The sequence below is a fragment of the Balaenoptera acutorostrata genome, chromosome 15 (genome assembly GCF_949987535.1).
Source record: "Balaenoptera acutorostrata chromosome 15, mBalAcu1.1, whole genome shotgun sequence".
Classification (NCBI taxonomy): Eukaryota; Metazoa; Chordata; class Mammalia; order Artiodactyla; family Balaenopteridae; genus Balaenoptera; species Balaenoptera acutorostrata.
In genome coordinates, this window is record NC_080078.1 from 21,070,672 (window position 1) to 21,098,009 (window position 27,338).

Genomic DNA, 27,338 nt, shown 5'->3' on the forward strand with positions numbered 1-27,338 from the left:
CGTCTGGAGCCTGTGCCCCGCGACGGGAGGGGCCGCGATAGAGAAAGGCCCGCGCACCGCGATGAAGGGCGGTCCCCGCACCGCGATGAAGAGTGGCCCCCGCTTGCCGCAACTGGAGAAAGCCCTCGCACGAACCGAAGACCCAACACAGCCAAAAATAAATAAATAAATAAATAAGAAAATCCTTTAAAAAAAAAAAAAAAAAGATAAAAAAAAAAAATAGTATCACATCTTGCCCTCCCCACTGCATTCACATTGTCACTGCCCTGGTTTGGCTTTTTTTTTTTTTTTTTTTGGACGGTGCCGTAGCCTGCCTCTCAGTTCTCCTCTGAGCCGTTATACTTGCCAGCATCAGAATTCTGTAACATACCTGGGCACTTGACCCCTGCTGAAAAACTGTGAATGGCTTCTTAATGCCCTAAAAGCCTATGCAGCCAAATTCAAGTTGTTTACTCTGGCGTTCAGTGTCCTTCTGTAACTTTGTATGCTCCTTACCCTTCTGGCATCATCTGTCAAGAATAGAGCACACTTTGCCAGAGCCACAAGAAAGTCCCTTCATGTTTTGGTAATGCCATGTTTTCTCGTATCTCTTTGACTACACCTGTAGTTAACTCCTTTTGTCTCTTCAGTGATTTAAGATTGGGCTAAAATGCTGCTCTATCTGTGAGCCACTCGCTGTGGATATAGTAAACGTTGAAAAAAGGATAAATAATGACCAAAAACATGAATATTACCCATTAAAAATAAAATAGTGTAAATAGAGAGATCAGACATGAAAGGTTAAGAGCAAAGGTGATATTCTCATACAAATAGTGTTTAGTACAGTGTTCATAAATCACAAATTCTTTGAATACATCTAATATAGAAGATGCTTACCCAGGCCCAAAATATAAAATTCTACAAACTAGTGTGTTTGTTTTAAACTAAGAAGAAAACAATAGAGTGTTAGCCATAGTTTGTTTCATATTTTTTTAAGCAGTAACAGCCTGACCTCTTTCATCTGGAAAGAGACGGAGTCAGTTAGATAAGCAGGAAGTATCCTCAGAGAAGATAAGGCCAAGGTCCAGAGATCTCATCACACATTTAATGTAAGCTGAAATGGAAAAACTCCAGGCCTTTTGTTCCCTTGCCCAATGCATTCCCGACTCTACCATGTTCATTCTGAGAAAGCTTGCATCTAAAAATGTGTAAACAATCTGCTCCTTTGACTTTTATTCTTGAACACTTATTTTATCCCACAGCTAGAGGTAATACTATGATTTAAAAAGCTGAAAAACATATTGCAGTGTTACAGGCTCCAGATACATAGGCTTTTTTTTTTATATAAAGAATTTTATTTATTTATGGCTGTGTTGGGTCTTCGTTTCTGTGTGAGGGCTTTCTCTAGTTGTGGCAAGCGGGGGCCACTCTTCATCGCAGTGCACGGGCCTCTCACTATCGCGGCCTCTCTTGTTGCGGAGCACAGGCTCCAGACGCGCAGGCTCAGTAATTGTGGCTCACGGGCCTAGCTGCTCCGCGGCATGTGGGATCTTCCCAGACCGGGGCTCGAACCCGTGTCCCCTGCATTGGCAGGCAGATTCTCAACCACTGCGCCACCAGGGAAGCCCCGATACTTTTAAAGTTTGAGGTCTTCTGAAGCCCCAACAGTTTGAAGTAATTAAATCAATCCTTACTTGTAATTCCATTCTTTAGCTTCACGTACCACCTCTAGCCATGTGACCCGAGACAAGTAATTTGTCCTCTTCCGCTTTCTTCCCTGTAAAGTGCATAATAGGATTGTTTTGAGAAGTGAGTTAATAAATGTGAAATGACTCCAGTACTTCATAGGACTAAGGTAAGACTCATATTTGATGTACTGTTTGCTTGTCCACCTGGCTTCTTATACATGAACAGACTTGACTTACCCATAACTTTTTTGGCCGTGCCGTGAGGCTTGTGGGATCTTAGTTCCCTGACCAGGGATTGAACCGAACCCTCGTCCCCTGCAGTGGAAGTGTGGAGTCTTAACCACTGGACCGTCAGGGAAGTCCCTACGACTATTTGAAGTTTACCTCATGAAATAAATGCAAGCAGATATTTTAACTTTTGGCAAGGTTCAAATTAATACTGAGATGCAGTTAATGTCAAGTATAGAAAGGTAACAAAACATTGGAAACCTTACGCCTAAGTCTAGTCAAAAGCAGAAATCCGTAACAATATACTTAGAAACTAATCAACACTTCCTATGAAACATTCAGTTAAATTTTGTAAACAAGACTATGTAATTCTAAAATTCATAACCCTGTCACCAAAATCTGAAGCAGATACTTTTTAGTCTATTCTTGTTTTTGAATGCATAGGTAAAATATTAACTTTAAAGCTAGTGGCAGGACTTCCCTGGCGGTCCAGTGGTTAAGACTCCGCGCTTCCACTGCAGGGGGCACGGGTTTGATCCCTGGTCAGGGAACTAAGATCCTGCAAGCCACGTGGCATGGCTAAAATAAATAAAATAAAGCTAGTGGCATATTGAAAGAATACACTGTGTAAAGCCTTTGGGAATGCAGTCAGCCACACTGATAGATCAAATGGACAATTTGATCATCTCAGTAGATGTAGAAAAGGCATTTTCTCTCATTCATTGTTTATTCCTAATAGGATCAAACAGCCAGCATCATGTTTAATAAGGAAATGACAACAGTGGCTTAAACACAAAGGTTTATTTTCTCATTGAAAAGAAAGCCAGAAATAGTGCCAAACCATTTGTGGTGTCGACTGAAAAAAAAATGCGCAACTTAAAAGTTGAGAATTTTATCTGGCAGACTTACTGAGAATTGTAGCCAGCAATACAGCCACTCATAGCTCTGAGGGACTGTTCCAAAAAGGTAAGGGAAGAGCCAGGATATATAGGAGTTTTTGCTGGGGAAAAAACCCCAACACTCTCCCCCACGTGTCTAAACATCAAAAAATTACTTTTAATCACAAAAACAGACATCTCAAGTTAATGATTTTGTGCTTTTCTATGTATGGGACAGATGCAAGAGCCTGGACTCTGAAATCATTCCTTTGGTGCGCGTCTTAACTATCTAGGGCCAGTATCTTGTTTTTTTCCATTCTGATTCCCCTCAGAGTACACCACAGGGGCAGCTGCCATGGTTGATGGCTTTATGGCTGCAACATCCTTTGTTTACGGAAGTGGCAAGCGACATTCTTAGTCCACAGTGGTATAAGCATCACAAAGTTATTAGGGACCTAGAGCTCCAACCAGCCCTAAGTCAGCACCCAAGGACGTGCTCCTCAACATTATGTTACAAGCTTTAACTGCTGACTATTCTAGGCAACAGGAAGGGAGTGGGGGAGCCAGGAATAGAGGAAAACTGCTGACGTTCTTAAGGTTTCCTGGAAATTTTATGTGATATTTGCATTCACATCTTATTGGCTATTTAGTAGCATGGCCACTTGGAGGTGCAGAAAAGGCTAAGAAATTGTCATATTTGCATACAATGCCACACACTTGGCTAATGAAGAAGGGGAGATTGGATATTGTAACAATTTATCTGTTTACCGGAAGACACTATGGCAATCTTTTCTACTGTTTAAAACCAAACAACTCGGGTATTTGTATGTATGTATGACTGTTTATATTTGGGTCGTAGAATTACAGATTTGTTTTCTTTAAAATTTATCTGAATTTTCTAAACTGAAAAAACATTATTTTTAATTCTCAATGTTAGTTTTTCAAAACTAAAACAACAAAAGGTGGAAATTCTTCCCACCAACTGATTACCCTTCTAGGAGACTAGTAATCACCAACTGATTACTAGTTCCTCATCTGTCCTTGGAGATACTCTAGGCATTTTTAAACAAATGAACTGTTCCACACTTTGCTTTTTTTTTAATGTAACAATATAGATGACTTGGCGATAATGCCATTATCAGTATGAACTGTGTAATAAAAAAGAACAGCCCCTGCTTTCCTCTCTTCTGACAGCAGATGGTATCAATCACTCATATGCTGAAAGTGCTTTGTATTAAAACTGGCACATGAAGTTGCTGATAGTTTCCATGTATCTCCAGCCTCTCACTTCCACTGGCTCCATTCCTGTGGGCCCAAGCCTGCTTGAATGTTCCCTGCAACCCTCCCCCTTTCTCCTGCCTTGTTTCTGGTAGCCCTGCATGGTAGAGTGAAACAAGCATGGGTTTTGGGGTCAGGTTAAGTTTCTAGTTTTCTTGCCACCTTGGGCAAGTCACTTAACAACTCGGCCTTGGTTTTTATATTCTTAAATGGTAAAAATGGTAAAAATCTACTTAATAGGTTTTGGTGAGGATTTAATGAGGTCACCAAAATACCAGACATGATAGGTACTCTTTAAATGTAGGTGCTATTATTTCTCCTCAAATTGCCTCATCTGAGATTTCTCTTTTTTAATTTACTACCTTAACTTGTGACTTCCATTTCGTCACTATGTTCATTTCAAAACCTCTCCTGCTCTCATGGAAACCAGTGAAATTTTGCTAAGGATACTAATAACCTAATATTTGCAGAGACAGCAAAAAGGGTTGCATTTGATAAAATCTGACCATCCTCTCTATATTTGTTAAGATTAGGGTCAACTGCAGGAAATGGAAAAAACTCAAGGTAACAGTGGCTTAAAAGATATTTAGATCTCTGTATTAGCTTCCTGGCATTCCTGAGCAAAACTGGGTGACTTAACAGAAATTTATCATCTGGCAGTTCTGGAGGCTAGAAGTCTGAAATCAGGGCCATGCTCACTCTGAAACCTGCAGGAGAATCCTGGTAATCTGCGACAGTCTTTAGCATCCCTTGGCTTTTAGCTGCATCACTCCAGTCTCCGCCTTCATTGTCATGTGGCGTTCTTCCTGTGCGTGTCTCCCATGACCATCTTGTAAGGATACTGATCATATTGGTTAAGGGGCTCACGCTACTTCCGTAAGATCTCATTTTAACTAGTTTCATCTGCAATGATGCTATTGCCAAATAAGGTCACATTCTGAGGGACTAGGGTTAGGATTTGTATCTTTTCTGGGGGGTCAGCAGGGCGGAGACACAATTCAACCCATAACACTCTCAAGAACCCCAGAGGCAGTGAAACTAGGACTGGTGTGCAGTCCATGGTCAGGCACCTAGATGCCGTCAATCTGTTGCCCTGCTGTGAGTGACTTAATTCCTAGAAACACTTCATGGTTCAAGATGACAGTTATAATTCTAGCCATCACGTTCACATTCCAGCCAGCAGGAAAGAAGGAGAGTAGTGTACATGTCATTCTTTTAAGAACATCTCCTTGAAGTCCCACATGAAAGTTCTGCTCACATCCCAGTGGCCAGTACTTAGTTACATGGACACACTTAACTTTTTGTTTTTTGGTTTTTTTTACAGCTGATTTTTAATTTGTCCACTTACTTATTTAATTTTAATTTTATATTGGAGTATATTTGGTTTACAATGTTGTGTTAGTTTCAGGTGTATAGCAAAGTGATTCAGTTATACATATATCCATTCTTTTTCAGATTCTTTTTCCATATTGGTTATTACATAATACTGAGTAGAGTTCCCTGTGCTATATAGTAGGTCCTTGTTGATTATCTATTTTTTATACAGTAGTGTGTATGTGTTATTTTTTTTTGACACACTTAACTTTAAAGAATGCTGGGAGATGTCTTTGTCTTGAGAGGCTATGGACCCCGCTGGGGAGAACAGAACAGAATCAGGAGATATCTAGCAGTGTCCACCACACACTCCTGATGCTTTCTCGTCCCATGGCTTTCTGATACTCTTCTGATTCTTCCCCCAGTTCTTCCTCCCACCCTAAACTTCCAAATATAGACATGCTGCTAAAGGCTTTATCGTTAACCTTCATTGCTACTCTACTAAATCTCCCTGAAGTACAAATCTGACCCTACTACTTCTCTGATCACAACCTTTTGATCATTTCATTGGATTAAGTAAAACCAATTTCCCTAGCATTCAAGGTTCTCCATAGTATAGCCTCATCCAATCTTGGCCTCATCTGAATCTCAGTTTCCCTTTTTGGAAAATAGAAATAATACCCACCTTGATTCCAAAGGCTGTGAGGATTAAAATGCAAGTGTAAGGGAAAGCAAGTTTAATCTGTAAAGGTCTGTAAACATGTAAGGAATCTAGTGCTCTGTTCCTTCACATGGATGGATGGGTCCTATGCTGTAGCCAATCTGGACTCTTCCCTGACCTATGAATCTGTCTAGTAGAAATGGAGAGGCTTCCACACATCTTAGCTCTGAGGAGGAAGACACAGTCTCTTCTGGTAAACCTGGTTTATGCCAATGATCCAGACATGCAGCTGCAACCTGATTCTGATCACTGGGCATTTTCCTCATATCCTGTTATTTTTCAGCTGTTTCTTTCTGTTGAGCGCTCTGCTTATGGGACAGACTCACCTGCCAGACAACAATATTATATACCTTTGGCAGGGGCTATTAAGGTTTGTACCATGTTCTGATGTGCTGGCACACCTCCCTATACATGGGGTAGCAAGGAAATGTATTAACCAAATTTAAGAACCCAGAGGCAGTGAGTCTAGGGCTGGTATGACAGTCCCAGATCTTTCAGTGTCCTCTCTTTCCACTTCCAACAGCCATTCCTACCAACCTGTCCATAAGAGAGTTCCTCATGGGCAGGCGTGGTAAGAAGCAAAACTGTCCCACATGAAGCCAGTCTGGGTGACCTGGACAAGCATTACGCCCATTTAGGGAAGGGTGACTCAGTTTTGGCATGTCTCAAAAAGTGTGGGCTCAGAGGCAGAAGTTTTGGCTATGGCCCAGTAAGGAAATTTGCAAGTCCTCTCTCCAAAAAGGCTAGCTATAAAGCTAGAAAAATTTGACAAAAATAACCATTTCAGTGCTACAGAAATCAAATAAAGGTAGATGGCAATCTGAGAAGTGTTTATGCTTGAAAAGCCACTGAAGTTTGGGTAAACAACATTTGCAGTTCCTGTCATTCTTCCCTGGGGCTGCATCCAGCCTCTCCCTTGCACCAACTCTGTAGGATTGATATCTTCTTTGAAATGATGTTAGCAGAAGTGACAGTTGCTGTGGTGGGCAAGTGGGGAGGGCCAGCACTTCTACTAGTTTGATGTTGTGGTCATCATTAGAAAAAGCATGTACCTTGATGAAGATGTGCACATGTGCATCAGGGACCAGAGAGAGCCCAAGCTAACCACAATCCCAGCTGACACTGAGGCTGCATTCACATGCTGAGGAAACACAAAGGGGCACAGTGGAAAGGAAAAGCTGGGACCAACTTGAAAGTGACCTGATATTTTGAATGTGCTCCCTTACCCACACACAGATCCACTGACAGGACAGAAGCCCTACTAGCTCAAAAAATTTGGTACAGCTGTAGTCTGATCATTAACTGCCTTTAAGCTATGTAGACACAGGAAGTCAGATTTTAAAATAGAATAAAAACAAAAAGAGACATCAGAAGCTACACACCATAGGGGAGAAATTTCATGAATTTATCTCAGGCAAACTACTAAACAAGCAAACAATAACAGGAACAATCTTTGGGGAGTCCAGAATCTAGAGTTGCTACAATATACCTAGTTGTCAATAAAAAATTATGAGATGTGCAAAGAAACAGGAAGGAAAGATCCATACTGAGGGAAAAAGCGGTAAATAGAAACTGAGTCTTCAGACAATGGATTTAACAATCAGCATTCAAAGTAGCTAATATAAATATGTTCAAAGAACCAAAGTAAACCATGTTTAAGGAATTATAGGAATCTATGACAAATAGTGATTCTCAATAGCAAGGCAGTATAAAAAAGATGGAAATTCTGGAATTGAAAAGTACATAAATTGAAATGAATTCACTAGAGCCTCTCAACAAAAGATTTGGGATGGCAGAAGAAAAAGTCAGTGAACCTGAAGATAGGTCAGTAGAAATTATCCAATCTGAAAAACAGAAAAAAGAAAACTAGAGCTGCAGAGATCTGTGAGACACCATGAGGTGTCACACATATAATGGGAGTCCCAAAAGGACAAGTGAGAGAAAGGGACAGGAAAGTTATTTGAAGAAATAATATCCAAAACCTTCCCAAACTTGCTGAAAAACATTAATCTGCACATCCGTAAAACTCAACAACCTTCAAGTAGGATAAACACAAAGAAACCCATACATAGACACATTAGAGCCAAACTTAAACACCAAAGCCGAAGATAAAATCTTGAAAGCTGTAAGAGAGAAATGACTCATTGCATACAATAGGTTCATAATAGATTAACAGCTGACTTCTTATTGGAAATAATAAAGAGTTCAGAAGGCAGTGGGATGACATATTCAATGATCTGAATATGAAAAGAATTCTATTTCCAGCAGAACTGTTCTTCAAAAATGAAGGCATGGGCTTCCCTGGTGGCAGAGTGGTTAAGAAGCCGCTTGCCAATGCAGGGGACACGGGTTCGAGCCCTGGTCCGGGAAGCCCGTGCACCCCCAACTACTGAGCCTGTGCTCTAGAGCCCGTGAGCCACAACTACTGAAGCCCGCGCGCCTAGAGCCCACGCTCTGCAACAGGAGAAGCCACCGTGATGAGACGCCCAGGCACCACAACGAAGAGTAGCCCGGGCAACTAGAGAAAGCCCGCGCAGCAGCAATGAAGACCCGAAGCAGCCAAAAATAAAATAAAATAAATGAATTTATTAAAAAAAAAAAAAAAAGCTCTCACAGCGCTACCTTCTAGCTACGTGACATTGAACCACTTGCTTAACTGCCTCAGTTCTTCCTCTTTAAGTTGGGGGAGAATAACAGCACTCATAGGACTGTGAGGACTAAGTGCGCTCGTAAAAGTAAGAGCTTTAGCGTAAGCACATATTTAAGTGCCCAAAAGTCACTTAAGTTAGCAGAGTAAAAGAGGCGCCCACACCCTCCGGCCGCCAGCCCGCCGCGCTTCCCGGAAGGCAGGCAGTCGCTATAGTAACGAGTACCTACTTCCGGAAGAAGTACGGCGCGCGGCGAGGGTCAATCCCAGCCGTACACATCAGCGAGCTGACGGAGGGGCTGTGGAGAGGCTAGTTGGCGGCGTCGTCAGTCCCGGCCCGCCGCCTCCCAGACCCGCGCGGGTGCTCTCGCAGGGCCGCCCGCTTCTGCAGCCTCGCGGACGCCCGGAGCCAGCGCTTCAGGCCTGGACGCTGGGGTGCGGCGGTGCAGCCATGGACTTCTCCAAGTTCCTTGCCGAAGACTTCGACGTGAAGGAGTGGATCAACGCGGCCTTCAGGGCTGGCCCCAAGGAGGTGGCGGCCGGGAAGGCGGACAGCCACGCGGCCACCCTGGTGATGAAGCTGCAGCTGTTCATCCAGGAGGTGAACCACGCCGTGGAGGGTGAGTGGCCGGGCAGAGCTCCCAGACGGGCCCGGGGCCCCCGGGGTTGCACGTAGTGGGCAGTAAAGGTCGGCGCCTCCCATGGAGAGCGAGCGAGCCCTGCTCCGGTTCTCCCGCAGTCCTTACGGGGATATGCAGGAGAAGGTCTCAGCCCGCTACTCGTCTCTCTGCAACACTTGCGGACTTGGGATCTTGGTTTTCCACCTCTGGCGGTGCTGTCAAGTTTCCTTTTAAAACTTAGAAGAGTGAATTTTAAGAATATTAAATAATAGTCAACTGATCCTTACATTTGGCAAAAAAGCATATAGAGGGTGTATAGGAATGACAAATCTGGGAAACATTGTTTTAATGGATTTTAAAAAATTATTTTATTGAAGTATAGTTGATTTACAATGTGTTAATTTCTACTGTACAGCAAAGTGATTCAGTTTATATATCTATATCTATATATCTATATCTATATCTATATATATATACACACACGTTCTTTTTCATATTCTTTTCCATTATGGTTCATCACAGGATCTTGAATATAGTTCCCTGTGCTATACAGTAGGACCTTGTTGTTTATCCATCCTGTATGTAATAGTTCGCATCTGCTAATCCCAAACTCCCAATCCAACCCTCCCCCACCACCCCTGTTTTAGTGGATCTTTATGTCAGTGGGAAGATGGGCTGTCCTGACGGGAGACTTTTAAGTACCGAATTCACTAACCAGAATAGTGAATTATAAGAAATAACACACCAGAACCATTTCATTAACTCCTCGACCTGGTTTTCATTCACTGTACGTTTATTCAGTGCATACTGCAACCAGTCTCTCTGCTCGGCTCTGTGGGAAAGAGGCTCAGACTGCCCACACTGGGAGCTTATGGTCCTGTAAATAGAACTTTGCTTTATAGATGTGTCCACTGTTTAAGAAAAGGTGGAGGTGGGGGGACGCTTTATTTCACTGCAGATTCTTTATTGTACTTTGCATTTTTAGTAATTATTGAGCATCTACTATGCACCTGCCAAGAAATGAGTGCTGGGGATGAAAAGTTTACCTTTCTAGAGCTTGCTGCCCTGTGGGGAACATACGTGAACTGTTTAATTACAGTGAAGGGTGGCTTTACTGAGAGTAGAACCGGAAGCTGAGAGCTGGATGAAGGAAGCAATGATCTCTTGTCTGGGAGAATCATAAAGGGCTTTTCCCTGTGTTAGGCCTTGAAGGAAGACCTCACAGGGCAAAGATGGGGAGGACATGAATAATAATATAATAGCAAATATCTGAGTTCTTGGTATACATCAGGCACTGTTTTAAGTACTTTATATGTATTAACTAAGTGGTTCTCAACAGGGGTGGTGGGACTTCCCTGGTCCGCCTGCCAATGCAAGGGACACAGGTTCAATCCCTGGTCCGGGAAGATCCCACATGCCGCAGAGCAACTAAGCCTGTGCGCCACAACTACTGAGCCTGCGCTCTGGAGCCCATGAGCCACAATTACTGAGCCCGTGCGCCTAGAACCCGTGCTCCGCAACAAGAGAAGCCACCGCAATGAGAAGCCCGTGCACCTCAACGAAGAGTAGCCCCCGCTTGCCAAAACTAGAGAAAACCCGCGTGCAGCAACAAAGACCCAAAGCAGCCAAAAAAAACAAAAACAAAAAATCCACCTTCCAGTGCACAGGACACAGGCTCGATCCCTGGTCAGGGAACTAAGATCCCACATGCTGCGGGGAACTAAGCCCGCACACTGCAACTACTGAGCTCACGCGCCTCAATGAGAGAGCCTGTGTGCTGCAAACTACAGAGCCCACGTGCTCAGGAGCCCATGCGCCACTACTAGAGAGAGAAAACCCACATGCCACAACTAGAGGGAAGCCCGCACCGCAACAAAATATCCCACACACCTCAACGAAGAAGACCCCAGTGCCGCAACTAAGACCTGATGCAGCCAAAAATTTTTTTTAAGTAAATAAATAAATAATCCCTGCATGATCTGGCTCCTGCCAACCTCTCCAACCTAAGAATAGATCTTGTTCAACATAGTATCTCCAGACCCTGGAAAACAGTTTGTGCCCAATAAATATCCACTGACTGAATGAATGAATAAATCAGTCCTCCTATTAGAGTTCCTCAACAACTCCTGTTTGAGCCTCTGCAATAACTTCTCTTCACTGCAGACTTGGGACCTTGTTTCATCTTCCATAAAAATAAAGCTTTAAACCTCCGAAGGCTTCTCACTGCCCCTGGGATGAGATCCAAACCTTCAGGATGGGCAAAAACACCTTTCACAATTTGATCCTAATCTACTTTTCTACCTTATCTCTAGCAGAAGTTCCCCCCATGAAAGTGCAATCCTTCAATAATAATAATAATGACTAATATTTATTGATGTTATTGATGAAGCTCTGTTTGAACTTCCCGCCTTTCTCTGGACTGGTTAGGCCTTTTTATACCCACATGCCTCTACATGTTCCCTCTCCCTTTAATACCAGAGAGGTAGTAAAATATAATGGAAAAGAGCCTGGGATCTGGAACCAGTTGCCTGGATTCAAATCCAGGCTCCCCATTCATTAGCAACATGATGCTGGGCAAGTTACTGCCCTCAGCCGCAGTTTCTACAACTATAAGGTGGGAATAATAACTATGCCTACCTCTGAGGATTACTGTCATTTTTAATTTAGATAATCATGCCAAGGGGAGGGGGCAGTATTAACAGTTTGGCCAGGACACTTCTTCATTGCCCAGGACTCTCCCAAGCACTGTAGGACATTAAGCATTGTTGGGTCATTTCCACTAAATGTCCTACCATAGCAACAACTAAAAAATTCCTACCAACTTCCAAATATTGGGGGGGGGGTGCAGGGGTGGCATTACCACCCGTTTTCTTTTTTTTTTTAATTTTATTAATTAATTTATTTATTTTTGGCTGCGTTGGGTCCTCGTTGCTGTGCGCGGGCTTTCTCTAGTTGTGGTGAGCAGGGGCTACTCTTCGTTGCAGTGCGCGGGCTTCTCATTGCGGTGGCTTCTCTTGTTGCAGAGCACGGGCTCTAGGCACACAGGCTTCAGTAGTTGTGGCACGCGGGCTCAGTAGTTGTGGCTTGCGGGCTCTAGAGTGTAGGCTCAGTAGCTGTGGCGCACGGGCTTAGTTGCTCTGCGACATGTGGGATCTTCCCGGACCAGGGCTCGAACCCGTGTCCCCTGCATTGGCAGGCGTGTTCTTTTTTTTTTAAGATTGAGAATCCCTATTTTTTAAAAAAATTTATTTATTTATTTTTATGTTTAGCTGTGTTGGGTCTTCGTTTCTGTGCGAGGGCTTTCTCCAGTTGCGGCGAGCGGGGGCCACTTTTCATCGCGGTGCGCGGGCCTCTCACTGTCGCGGCCTCTCCCGTTGTGGAGCACAGGCTCCAGATGCGCAGGCTCAGTAGTTGTGGCTCACGGGCCTAGCCGCTCCGCGTCATGTGGGATCTTCCCGGACTGGGGCACGAACCCATGTCCCCTGCATTGGCAGGCGGATTCTTAACCACTGCGCCACCAGGGAAGCCCTTGGCAGGTGCGTTCTTAACCACTGTGCCACCAGGGAAGTCCCTCTTTGGTTTGTTTTTGTTTTGTTTTGTTTTTGGCCGCACTGCACAGCATGCAGGATCTTAGTTCCCAAGCAGGGATCAAACCCGCGCCCCCTGCAGTGGAAGCACAGATTCTTAACCACTGCTCCACCAGGGAAGTCCCCATGCAGGGATTTTAACGTCACATTAAAGAGTTTGGATTTGGTTTAAAATTAGTGTAATGGGAAGGTACTGGAGGATTTTTAAGCAGGGGAATGAGATGGTTTGATTTATGTCCCTATTCAGGAGACTATGGCTGTAGTCCAGAAGAGAGGTGACAGTGGCTTCCTCTGAGATTATAGCATTAGAGATGGTGAGAAATGGGTAGATTTAAGGTATTTTTTAGGAGGAAGAAAGGGGAGAACTTGATGGATTGGAAGGAGGGATGAGAGGGGAAGAAAATCAAGAATGATGGCAGATTCTTGAACTGAGCAACTGGATGGAGGTGCCAAGTGTACAGCAATGTTGAGAGAATTTGTAGTAAACATTCATAACCCACTACCTAGATTCTACAATGAGCAGTGTGCTGTTCTCGCTTTATCACAGTTCTATCCATCCCTCTCTCCATCCATTTGTCCATCTTATTTTTGATTTCGAAATAAATCAGTATTTCAGAGTAAGTTACAGACATCGGTACACTTCACCCCTACACATTTCAGTTGAAACCCTAAACATTATAGAGTTCAATACTTGTTTACGGCTCTTTTTTTTACTAGATAAAATTTACATAAGGTGAAATGGAGGAACCTTATCTGATAAGTTTGGGTTTTGACAGATGTATACGGCTAGTGTAACTCAACCCCCCATCAAGATGTAGAATGTTACCGTCACCTCGGGAGGAGCCCCATTCCGCTTTCACAGGGAGATTTGGCCCTTACCCTCCCAGAGGCAACCACTGGAGGTGAGAGTTTGTTTGTTTGTTTGTTTTGATTTTTTTTTGCCACACTGCAAGGCTCGTGGTGTCTTAGTTCCCCAACTGGGGATCGAACCCAAGCCCTCTGCAGTGGAAGCACGGAGTTCTAACCACTGTACCGCTAGGGAATTCCCAGGAGGTGATAGTTTTAAAATGGATACTAGAAAGAATTAAACTTGTGTGTGGCCGTGCTGTGGAGAGGGAAAAAGAGCTTCACAGGGAACCAGCCAGACATGAAGAGTGACTCTGAGGTTCAGCAGGCAGGGGGCCAGGCTGGGACCATGACAGCGCTGTAAAAATCAGCGCTGTAGAAATCACTGTTCCCTGGTGGCACAGTGGTTTAGAATCCGCCTGCCAATGCAGGGGACACGGGTTCGAGCCCTGGTCTGGGAAGATCCCACATGCCGCGGAGCAACTAAGCCCGTGCGCCACAACTACTGAAACCCGTGCGCCTAGAGCCCGTGCTCCCCAACAAGAGAAGCCACCGCGATGAGAAGCCCGTGCACCGCAACGAAGAGTCGCCCCAGCTCACCGCAACTAGAGAAAGCCCGCGCGCAGCAATGAAGACCCAACGCAGCCAAAAATAAAGTAAAATTAAAAAAAAAAAATCAGTGAAGTCTCTGTGCCTCGAAGAAATCTTTGTTCTGCCTTTGTTTTCTTAAAACTTTACTTAAGGTCAGTGCTGGAGACAGATGGTTATTTTATGGCAGAGCCGGATGAACAGGTTCCTGAAGCGCGTCTTCAAGATGTTAAGGTTCCGTTCAATGCACCGGTGGAGCAGAAGGCTCTGGCCTTCTTTGGTTGATTCCCCAGCGAATTGCTGTTTAACGGGCTAAAGGGTTATGCTGTTAACCCTCCTGTTTCCAGATAGCACATCATGGTCTGCGAGGATTTTCAGATTTTATTCTACACTTGGGATGCCTGTTAAAAAAATACAGGTTCCTTGATCTTACTTGATCTTCTACCAGGATTCCTAAGTAAGAATCTCTGGCAGGTGGCCTGGGGCCCTGCATTTTAACTGCATTCCAGCTGATGCTGGTGGTCTGTGGACTACATTTTGAAAAGACTGTGGAAAGCAGACGTTGGGTCCAGACACACGTTGGTTTCAGTTCTGAAATCTTGGGCAAGTTACTTAACCTCTTCTGAGACTTCGTTTTCTTATCTGTAAGAGGTGGCTGCTAATGATTGCCATGGACATTAGGTGATGTAATGTATATAAAGCACCCGGTGCAGAGCTGGCATTTACCACTGTCACGTTCCTCCATTCTCCTTCTTCGAACAGGGAGTTGCTTGGGAGTTCCCTGGCGGTCCAGAGGTTAGGACTCGGTGCTTTCACTGCCAGGGTCCAGGTTCAATCCCTGGTTGGGGACCTAAGATCCCACAAGCCACGTGGTGTGGCCAAAAAAAAAAAACAAAAAAAACCAAGGAGTTGTAGTAAGAAGACAGCTGATGTTGGGTCAGGTTAACAGTTTATTCACAGGGCTCTCACCATCATTCTGGGGAAGACAGGGTCCCGGCAGAGGCCAGCTCTGCGCCTCTCCCCCACCCCCAACTTTCCACAGGCTCAGAAAACTGCGTGGTTGGTAGTGCCTTAGGGAAGATTTGCTTCCTGCCGTCTGATTTATTCATATTGTTCACTGGTGAGTGGTCCGATGTTCACCTTTGGTTCTTGGGTTCTTGCTGCAGAAACAAGTCACCAGGCCCTTCAGAACATGCCCAAAGTGCTCCGTGATGTCGAAGCCCTTAAACAGGAGGCATCTTTTCTGAAAGAACAAATGATTCTTGTCAAGGAGGACATTAAAAAATTTGAACAGGACACATCTCAGTCGATGCAGGTATTTTGGCTCCTGTCCTAAGTGTTGACTCTTGTTTTTGGAAGATGCTCACTTTCCTAGTGGGAGGTCAACCTTAACTCAAAATTCTGCCAAGCACTCAGACTACTCTTTTGTTTGGTTCTTTCAGCTTATTCATCTCTCTTTAGCACCGCTGAACCATTTAGCCATGTAATCGGTGTTGTACGGGGTACAGAGGCTCCCTAAAGGCAGGAGCATGCCACGATACTTATGTTTCAAGTCGCTGATGGAAGGCAGAGGAAATGGAACTGCCACTTCTTTAGTGTTCGACCCCTCATTTCTCTTCTAGGTATTGGTAGAAATCGACCAGGTGAAGTCCCGAATGCAGCTTGCCGCAGAATCTCTTCAAGAAGCCGACAAATGGAGCACACTGAGTGCTGATATCGAGGAGACATTTAAGACTCAAGTAGGTTTCTTGTTTAGGGGATGTTGTGACATCTCTTTAAGCAGGAACTTGAGGTTTGGAGAAACAAATGAGCTAGCTATGCCACTCACAATCAGAAGGGCTAGTAAATAGCCGGGTGTGGGAATATTCAGGCATAGGTTGGGGGCGATCTGAGACTGCTCTGAGTTTTTCCACCTTCTTTAGTTTGTATCATCTGCTTGACTGAAGCCTTTTAGTCACAAAAGTGAGTTCACAAAAGCTTAAAAAGGCAGAGAAAATGGAGTAAATGGGAGTGTGGAACTTGGGCAGGGGTGCCCTACACATCGTGGGACCTTAGCAAGTTACTTTACCCTCCTTGGATAGCAAAGTGTGGAAAATAGTGATATTTTTGATACCTGGTTATAAGGATGGAGTAAGATGATATCTTATGAAAAACTTTTTTTTTCAATTGTAAAGCAAAATGAATTATTTGTCATCTCTTTTGCTGTTTAAAAAAAAAAACTTGAAAAAGTTTTTTAAAAGTTCTAAATGCACATGGGAAAAATTGAGTAAACAGGAATAAACAGTGAAAAATAAGTCTTTCTCATAGTTCTGACCCTCCCAATCCCCTAATTTCCCTTCTAAATACAAACCATGTTGTCAGCTTTGTGCCTGTTCTTCCAGATAAACGCACACACATATACGTTCCTTGCCCTGTTTTTCCCCCACAAATGGTAGTGCATTGTGAATACTGCTTCGCACGTTTTTTTTCCAGTCAACAATCTATTATTCTGTCAGTTATTGTTACCTTGTTTTTTTTTTTTTTAATTTTATTTATTATTTTTGGCTGCGTTGGGTCTTCATTGCTGTGCCTGGGCTTTCTCTAGTTGTGGCGAGCGGGGGCTACTCTTCGTTGCGGTGTGTGGGCTTCTCATTGTGGTGGCTTCTCTTGTGGAGCACGGGCTCTAGGCACGTGGGCTTCAGTAGTCGTGGCGCTCGGGCTCAGTAGTTGTGGCTCGTGGGCTCTAAAGCGCAGGCTCAGTAGTTGTGGCGCATGGGCTTAGTTGCTCTGCGGCTTGTGGGATCTTCCCGGACCAGGGTTTATACCCGTGTCCCCTGCATTGGCAGGCAGATTCTTAACCACTGAGCCACCAGGGAAGCCCTGTCCATTCTTTTTTTTTTTTTTTTTTTTTTTTTTTTTTTTTTTTTTTAAAGTTTTTTTTTTTTTTTTTTTTTTTTACTTGATTTTATTTATTTATTTATTTATTTTTGGCTGTGTTGGGTCTTCGGTTCGTGCGAGGGCTTTCTCCAGTTGCGGCAAGCGGGGGCCACTCTTCATCGCGGTGCGGGGACCGCTCTTCATCGCGGTGCGCGGGCCTTTCTCTATCGCGGCCCCTCCCGTCGCGGGGCACAGGCTCCAGACGCGCAGGCTCAGCAATTGTGGCTCACGGGCCCAGCTGCTCCGTGGCATGTGGGATCTTCCCAGACCAGGGCTCGAACCCGTGTCCCCTGCATTAGCAGGCAGATTCTCAACCACTGCGCCACCAGGGAAGCCCGCCCTGTCCATTCTTAATTGAAGTAGCAGGGGTGTTTTAACATAAATATCCTCTATTCTGGTCTTTTTATAGGACATAGCTGTGATTTCTGCCAAGCTCACAGGTATGCAGAATAGCCTAATGATGCTTGTTGATACACCAGACTACTCAGAAAAATGTGTGCACTTGGAGGCGTTGAAGAACAGGCTGGAGGCCTTGGCCAGCCCCCAGATTGTAGCAGCATTCACATCTCAGTCTATAGGTGAGTGCTGGCCATTTATCATCTCTCTGTACACCTCTTCACGAAGGTAAGGCTTTCCGAATCTTCAATCTTTAGAATGTCTTAATGTCGATTAAATTATGTAGATTGGAAGTCAATCTGTAGCTTTATGGTGGTTGTCTTTTCTTCAACATTTTATATGAACTTTTTCAAAATACAGAAAAGTTGAAATAACCATCAGTGAACACACCATCTAGATCCTAGTGTTAGCATTTGCCACATTTGCTTTATCACATATCTACCCACCTATTCACCTCTCTATCCATCCACCTTATTTTTTTTAATGCATTTCAAAGTAAGTTGCAGGCATCAGTATACTTCACTCCTAAGCACTTTAGCATTCATATCAATAACTAGAGTTCAGTGTTGGTTTATGATTCTTTCTTTTTTTGAGGTAAAGTTTACATTTAGAAAAATGTACAAATCTTAAGTGTACCATTTGATGAGTTTTGACGCTGATCGAGACCATTATGATGCTGCGTTATTTTCCAGTGATTTTTTTCAACAAATAAGTTTATCTAACTCCCTTTCCATTTCATCCACAAAACTATTGGTTAAACAAGAAGCAGCAGCAGTAAAGCTGTTTTCTTACCTTCACAGTTATTTACATTGGCAGAATGTAGTCTGTATCCACTGCCCTGCTTCCTGCACTCTTGCTCATATATCACGCAAGCCCCTCTACTCTGGGGTTAATGTTCTCCTGAACCCGTTCTGTTGAAGGTCTCCAACAGCTGTATCATCACCAAACCCCAAGGCCTAATATCACTTTATACTTTTCTGTTTCTTTTTTTTTTTTAATTTTTATTTTATTTATTTACTTTTGGCTGTGTTGGGTCTTCATTGCTGCACGTGGGCTTTCTCTAGTGGCGGTGAGTGGGGCCGCTCTTCGTTGTGGTGCACGGGCTTCCCATTGCAGTGGCTTCTCTTGTTGCAGAGCACGGGCTCTAGGTGCACGAGCTTTCGTAGTTTTGGCACGCGGGCTTCAGTAGTTGTGGCTTGTGGTCTCATAGATAGAGCGCAGGCTCAGTAGTTGTGGCGCACGGGCTTAGTTGCTCCGTGGCACGTGGGATCTTCCCAGACCAGGGATCGAACCTGTGTCCCCTGCTTTGGCAGGCAGATTCTTCTCCACTGCACCACCAGGGAAGCCCTACTTTTCTGTTTCTCATTGTCAACAACAGTTAACAATGTTTTTTACTCCCTCCAGTTCTGAGAATACTTTCTTCCCTTGGCTTCTGAGATGTAGCATCAATTTTGTTTATATGATGGTACATTTCCAATGGTGAAATTAAATCATAAGAAGTTCTGATATCTTTGTTTTTCTAGTTTGTTTAAAATTTATTTTCTTATTGAGGTAACATCGGTTCATAGCATTACGTAAGTGTCATGTGTACAGCATTATATTTCTACTTCTGTATACACTACAGCATGCTTACCACCAAAAATTTAGTTTCCATCCATCACCATACAGTTGATCCCCTTTACCAATTTCGCCCTCCTGGTGCCCCATCCCCTCTGGTAACCACTACTCTCTTCTCTGTATCTAAGTGTTTGTTTTTATTTGGTTTGGGTTTTTCATTTATTTTGTTTGTTTTTTATATTCCACATTTGAGTGAAATCATACCTTATTTGTCTTTGTCCATCTGACTTATTTCACTAAGCATCATACTCTCAAGGTCTATGCTTGTTGCAAATGGTAAGATTTTATCTTTTTATTTTTGGCTGAGTAGTATTCCACTATATATATCGCATCTCCTTTATCCAGTCACCTGTTGATGGGCACTTAAGTCGGTTACGTATCTTGGCTATTGTAAATAATGAAACACTGAGAAGTGCTGATATCTTAAGAGTTCTGATTGATGTTTTATTTTGTTTTAGGATGGGTGAGCCTAGGCTTTAATAATTAAGAAAAGTCTATAGCTAGATAATTATATATGAATATGCAGACATGTGCACATGTAAATTCTTATCATATGTAAAAACGTTATAAAATTTCAGTATGCTGAGTTTGACCATATAATTTATTATTAAACTAGGACACTTTTGAGAGGAAAAGGGAGTGCTTTCAATAATGCAGCTGGGGCAACAGGTGTAAACCAAGACTGTCCTGGGCCAGCTGGGACATATAGTCACCCCTGTACCCATACAGTATAGAACCCTTGGAGAATGACCCTCTGGATAGTTGAGTTTTCAGTGTGGGTGAGAGCAGCTTAACCTCCTCATTCTGAGCAGTAACACTATCTTCCCTCCAAAGATGATTTCTTTCCACTCCAGTTCTCTTGATAGTCAAGGCCTGCAAAGGTTTGGCCTCCCTTGCCCTGGTGGTGAAGTCACACCAAAGTGGGGCCCCCTTGGAACTCAGCCCTGGAGAGTTGTGTATGTCTGTTCCCAGGAGCGAGTCATCTCTTCTGTAATCCCTGTGCTGTTCAGTAACTCCAAAGACAGAAACAAGTCTCAGTCAGTACTTGATACTATCCCGTTAGGTAATTTTTAAAAGGTAAATATTGTCAAATTTTATTAAATGGCCTTTTAGCATCTATCAAGATCGAATGTGTTATTTTTATTTCCTCTGACCTACCAATATGGCAAATCATATTAATAGCATTCCTAATTTTACATCATTCTTACAATTCAAGAACAAGCCCTACTTGTTCACTGTGTGTGTGTGTGTGTGTGTGTGTGTGTGTGTGTGTGTGAATATACTACTAGATCTTTGCTGATATTTTATTTATTTATTTTTTGGCCATGCTGCGAGGCTTTGTGGGATCTTAGTTCCCTGACCAGGGATTGAACCTGGGCCCAAAGAAGTGAAAGTGCAGAGTCATAACCACTGGACCGCCAGGGAATTCCCCTGAAATTTTACTTAAAATTTTAAAATTGAGGTCCTGTAAGTGAATATCTCTGTTAGGTTTTAGTATCATGATTGTGTTGGCTTCACAAAAACAACTGGGACCGTTTCATTCTTTCTTACTATTAGTATTTAAATAGCATTTTTATCAAATATTGCCATGGCCCCATTGAAGGCTTTCTGTCTGCAGTTCAGCTTGGGTATAAGTATGAGGACCTCTGCCTTCTTTTTTGTTTGTATTTGCTTTACTGTGTCTTTGCCTATTTTGTCTTAACCCTCAAACTTCCTGAGATGTTTTATTTTAGACTTGTCTGTTGGAGAGGGCACATAGTTGAATTGTATTTTTTGATCTAATCCTGGTATTTCTTTTTTAATCAGTGACTTTAACCCATTTAGGTTTTTTTTTAGCAGAAATTTCCAGTCTTACATGTTTCTATTTTTATATTTTCTTCTTTATGTTTCTGTTTCTTTTGATCTCTATATTTTGCTATGTTTTCTTTTTTTTTTTTCTCATGGATAACTTGAAAGATACATAACTTGTTTTTAGTTTTACTAGTGATTTATGACTTCAAATAATAAACTAAATTTTTTTCTGAGTTTATCAACCTTGTAAATGAAACAATATATGATTCCCTCAATTAGTGCATTTACACTCCCCTTCCTGTCTCCCACCCTTCACCCTCCCCCTGCCCTATTCTAGAATATTGCATAGTCTAGAATTTTTCTTCATGGTATACCATCAAATTAATAATTTTTTTATCATGTAGCTTTCTCTCTGAAATGTAAACATTATAAAATTTTTGTGTTTTATAATATTTTATTTTTATATAACTGTTTTATAACCAAAAATTGCCATGGTTGTCTATGCTTAATATCATGTTTTTAAATGGATTCAGTCTCATTTCCAGACTTTTCATCCCACATTTTCCCCATTTGTTAATTCTTTTTTCTTTTTTTTTTTTTTTTGGCCAAGCCACGTGGCCCGTGGGTTCCTAGTTCCCTGACCAGGAGTGGAACCCAGGCCCTCGGCAGTGAGAGCGTGGAGTCCTAACCACTGGACCACCAGGGAATTCCCTGTTAATTCTTTATTTTGAGGCTTCTCTTCATTAGCAGGATTCTGTTTTTAAGTAGACTTTTTTTTCCCTGAGGAAGGGCATGGGGATCATATGTATATCCTTGGTATTTAAGTAAAGAATGTGTTTTTATTGCTTTTCCATGTAGAAAAGAATGACTGCTTTGGAATTCTTGGTTCATACTATTTTTCCTTCCGGAATCTAGAGATGTTGCTTCCTTGTCTTCTGCCAACTATATTCTGATGTTCAGTATGAGACTGGCCTGCTTATTTTTTCTTTGTATGTAGTTTATTTTCCTTGAATAGTTAAAATAGGGTGGGCAAACATTTTCTGTAAGGGGCCAGATAATACATTTTTGGGCTTTGTGGGACATATGGTCTCTAGCACAAATGCTTAATTCTGCAGTTGTGGCACGAAAACTCATATGTAAATGAATGAGCTTCACTGTGAAAATTTTTAATGTTTTCTGGAACATAGTATCTTATTTGCTGATTCATATTTTTCTTCATTCCTAGAAAATTTCTTTCTTAAAAGACTTTTTCTTCTATTTCATTTATTTTCTTTTTCATTTTTGAGAACATCAGCTATCTGTTCATTAGCTCTTCCTTTCCCCCCTCAACATATAATATGTTCACTCTGGTCTATTCTGGCTCTTTGCCGACAATCTCCTCTCCTCCATAGTCTGTTATTTTTCAAAAGTCTGTCTTCCATTTGATCAATAGCATTTTCTAAATTATGTGTTCTGCTCTTTGTTCTTCTAATTAATTTTTAATTCATCATATCATTATTTATTTTCCTAATTTTTTTTCTTAGCTCTGCCAGCCTCCCTTTATATCTCATTGTGATACCTTAGATCCTATTGAAGAAAGCGTATACCTTGTGTAATTTCCTTGAGAATGTGAAGCAGTTGTAGTGTAAAATTTTCTCCTCTTTCCTAAGCTAAATCTTTTGAAGTGCTCTCTCTCTTAGGAAAAGTTTTTTTAAATTTCAATTTTGTTTTTTATTATTTATTTTAAATTAATTAATTAATTAAATTAATTTTTTTGGCTGTGTCTGGTCTTTTTAAAAAAATTTTATTTATTTATTTATTTTATGTATCTATTTTGGCCGCGTTGGGTCTTCGTTGCTGTGCATGGGCTTTCACTAGTTGCAGCAAGTTCGTTGGGGTGTGCAGGCTTCTCATTGCAGTGGCTTCTCTTGTTGCAGAGCACAGGCTTTAGGCACGCAGGCTCAGTAGTTGTGGCGCATGGGCATAGTTGCTCCGCGGCATGTGGGATCTTCCCAGACCAGGGCTCAAACCCGTGTCCCCCGCGATGGCAGGCGGATTCTTAACCACTGCGCCACAAGGGAAGCCCCGTGTCTGGTCTTAGTTGCAGCACACAGGGTCTTCGTTGTGGTGCGGGCTCTTCATTGTGGCACGTGGGCATCTCTCTAGTTGTGGCGTGCGGGCTTCTGTCTAGTTGTGGCGCACGGGCTTAGTTGCCCTGCAGCACTTGGGATCTTAGTTCCTCAACCAGGGATCGAACCTGTGTCCCCTGCAGTGGAAGGCAGATTCTTTACCACTGGACCACCAGGGAAGTACCTAAATTTCAATTTTAAATCCAAGGTCATGAGGCTTTTCCTTTGTGTTTTTTTCCTAAGAGTTTTATAGTTTTAGCTCTTACATTTAGGTTGTTGAGCCATTATAAGTTAATTTTTGTATATGGTACAAGGTAAGGATCCAACTTCTTTCTTTTGCATGTGCACATCCAGTTTTCTGAGCAACATTTTTTTTTCCTGAGCACATTTGTTAAAAGGACTGTCCTTTCCCCATTGAATGGTCTTGACATCCTTGTTGAAAATTATTTGACCATGTATGTGAAGGTTATTTCTGAGCCCTTTATTCTGTTCCATTAGGCTATATATATGTCTGTCCTTATGCCAGTACCACATAGTTTTGATTATTGTTGCTTTGTAGTAACTTGGAATCATGGATTGTGAATCCACCAATGTTGTCCTTCTTTTTCAAGATTGTTTTGGCTATTTGGGGGTCCCTTGAAATTCCATATGAATTTTAGAATGGGTTTTTCTGTTTCTCCAGAGAACACCATTGAACACCATTTTGGAAGGGATTACATTGAATCTGTAGATGGCTTTGGTAATATTATCATCTTAACAATATTAAATCTTCTAATTCATGAACATAGCATGTCTTTTTATTTATTTGTGTCTTTTGAAATTTCTTTCAGTAGTGTTTTGTCACTTTTCGTGTACAAGTCTTTTAAGCTCCTTGATTATATTTATTTCTAAGTATTTTATTCTTTTTGATGCTATTATAAATGGAATTGTTTTCTTAATTTTTTTTTTCAGATTGTTCATTGTTACTGTATAGAAATGCAAGTGAGTTTTGGTGTGTTGATTTTGTATTCTGCTGCATTAACTTATTAGTTCTAACAGTTTTTGTTTTGGTGGAATCTTTAGCGCTTTCTATAAATAAGATCATATCATCTGCAAACAGATATTTTTCCTTCTTCCTTTCCTGTTTGAATGCTTTTTACTTCTTTTTCTTGCATAATTATTCTGGCTAGAACTTCCAGTACTAAGTTGAATAGAAATTGCAAAAGTGGGCATCCTTGTCTCGTTCCTGATCTCAGAGGAAAAGTTTGAAATGGTCTTTCACCATTGAGTATTATGTTAGCTGGGGGCTTTTCATATATGGCCTTAATTTTGTTGAGGTTGTTTGCTTCTATTCCTAGTTTTTCGAGTGTTTTTGTCATGAAAAAGTATTGAATTTTAACAGATGCCTTTCTGCATCAGTTGAGATGATCACGTGGATATTTTTCCTTTGTTCTGTTAATGTGGTGTATTTCATTCATTGATTTTCATGTGTTGAACCTTCCTTGCATCCCAGAGCAAATCCCACTTGGTCATGGTGTATAATCCTTTTAATGTGCTGTAGAATTCAATTTGCTAGTATTTTGTTGAGGATTTTTGTATCCATATTCATCAGGAATATTAATCTGTAGGTTTCTTTTCTTGTAATGTCTTTGTCTGGCTTTGGTATTAAGGTAATGCTGCTCTCATAGAATGAATTAGAGAGTGTTCACTGCTCTTGAGTTTTTTTGGGAGAGGTTGAGAAGTATTGGTATTAATTCTTTAAGTGTTTGGTAGAATTAATCAGTGAAGCCATCTGGTGTGCTTTTCTTTGTTGAGAGGTTTTTGATTACTGATTCAATTATTAGTTTTAGGTCTATTCAGAGTTCCTATTTCTTCATCATTCAGTCTTGGTACATTGAGTATTTTTAGGAATTTGTTCATTTCATCTAATTTATCCAATTTGTTGGCATATAATTGTCCATAGTACTTTCTTATAATTCTTTTTATTTCAGTAAAATTAGTAGTGATATCCCCTCTTTCATTTCTGCTTTTATTTATTTGAGTCCTCTTCCTTTTCCTTAGTGAATCTAGGTAAAGTTTTATCAATTTTGTTCATCTTTTCAAAGAATCTTTTCAACCCTTGATTTTGCTGATTTTGGTTTTGTTTCTGTATTCTCTATTTACTTATCTCTGCTCTGCTCTTTATTATTTCTTCCCTTTTGCTAACTTTGGGTTTAGTTTGTTTGTTTTTTATTTTCTTATTTCTATAAGATGTAGAGTTTAGGTTGTTGATTTGAGCTCTTTCTTCTTTTTTAATGTAAGTAGGTACAGCTATAAATTAGCTCTTTGGGCTACTTTTGTGGCATCCCATAAGTTTTGGTATGATAGGTTTTTGTTTTCATTTGTCATTTTCTAATTTCTCTTGTGGTATCTTCTTTGACCCATTGGTTGTTTAGGAGTATGTTGTTCAATTTCCACATATTTGTGAATTTTCCAGTTTTCTTTCTTCTGTTGATTTTTAGTTTTCTACCAGTGTGATCGGAAAAGATACTATATGATTTATATGATTTTAATCTTTAAAAATTTATTAAGACTTGTTTTGTGGCCTGAGATATGGTCTATCCTGGAGAATGTTTTATGGGTACTTGAGTATGTGTATTCTGCCATTGTTGGGTGGAATGTTCTGTACTGTCTGTTAGGTCTAATTGGCCTGTAGTGTTTGTTGAAGTCTCTGCTTCCTTATTATCTTCTCTCTGGTTGTTCTTGACGTGCTGTCTGCATGCACCTTCTGTATGCTCTGTTCCTTTTCTTTTTTACACCCTGTGGTACTTTTGCATAGGTCACATGCTGGAATTTTTTTGTTTGTATTTGTTTCTATTTATTCATATTTGTATGTGGGTGCTTTTTTCTGGGTCTACTGTTTACTGAAAAATAGTTAGCATGGGATCTCCTTGGAAACCCCTCCTTTGTTGACCTGGACTTAATTGAGAGATTTCCTCTTGCCCTTGATTTAAAGGCTACGTTCTCTGTTGTGCTTTTCAGTTGCCCAAAGAGAATGGGTTCAGGACTCATCTCCCGCCTTTTCGTTCCATATCTTCCCCATTTGTCAATTCTTTACTTTGAGTCTTCTTCTCATTAGCAGGATTCTAGGACTGGAGCTGGGCCTTTGGAAAATCACCATCTGGCAGCTTTATTCCTTATGTTTTCTCATGAATTTGTGGCAGCTACAGACCACGGAGCTCACCTGCATGTTTTGGGTGTATGTCTAGTTATGTGAGGTTAGGGGAGTAGGAGTGGCGGCAGGCAGCTCCATGAATTTAAGTTTTTTCCTTTCCTTCTGTGTGCGTTGGCTACTTGGTGCTGGAATCAGGTTTGAAGAATGCTCTGTGGGTCAGGATCATGGGCTTTGGTTTTGGGGTTAGCTGTTTTTGACAGCTTTCATTCGCAAATCTGAATCAGGCTTGATTCCAGATTCTACTCTCTGTAGGCAGGATGCCGATTCAGAAGGGGGAAATGGCGCTTTTCAGCCCTGTGGCTGTCCCACTGCTGAGCTGGGGTGGAAGCAGGCCTTCGCCTGCCTGCCCAGTCCTCCCTTGGCGCCCAGTCTTTACCTTTCCATCACGCTGCTCCATGCGTGGTACATCCAGAGTTCTCCCAGCATCACCACTCATCTGCCAAAATGATTGAATATCTGATTGCTATTCTGTGAAGTTTGGCTTTTTTTTTTTTTTTTGGCCATGCCCTGCAGCATGTGGGATCTTAGTTCCCCAACCAGGGATCAAACCCACGCCCCCTGCATTGGAAGCGTGAGTCTTAACCACTGGACCACCAGGGAAGTCCCCTCTGAAGTTTGTAGTACAGACATTTTCCTGGCTTCAACACAGATGAATGATATTGTGTTTTTCTTTGGGTGGTTAATTTTGAATATTTTTTAAAAAATTTATTTTTGGCTGCATTGGGTCTTCGTTGCTGCACACGGGCTTTCTCTAGTTTCAGCGAGCGGGGGCTACTCTTCATTGTAGTGCACGGGCTTCTCATTGCAGTGGCTTCTCTTGTTGTGGAGCATAGGCTCTAGGCGTGTGGGCTTCAGTAGTTGTGGCTCGTGGGCTCTAGAGCTCAGGCTCAGTAGTTGCGGCATACAGGCTTAGTTGCTCCGTGGCATGTGGGATCATCCCGGA

General features: G+C 42.0%; 1 protein-coding gene across 2 annotated transcripts in view; it reads left to right on the plus strand.

Moving 5' to 3' along the window:
* Window positions 1-8,969: 8,969 nt before the first annotated feature.
* Window positions 8,970-27,338, plus strand: part of COG7 (component of oligomeric golgi complex 7) — a 77,875-nt gene continuing 59,506 nt past the window's right edge. Inside the window, exons 1-4 of one of the 2 annotated variants that reach the window (XM_057529799.1) lie at window positions 8,970-9,353; window positions 15,541-15,689; window positions 15,997-16,113; window positions 17,700-17,868. In XM_057529799.1, coding sequence (XP_057385782.1) covers window positions 9,185-9,353; window positions 15,541-15,689; window positions 15,997-16,113; window positions 17,700-17,868 — 604 coding nt within the window. In that variant the 5' untranslated portion in view covers window positions 8,970-9,184. The remainder of the gene's footprint in view (window positions 9,354-15,540; window positions 15,690-15,996; window positions 16,114-17,699; window positions 17,869-27,338) is intronic. The other variant, XM_057529798.1, reaches the window with a different exon arrangement.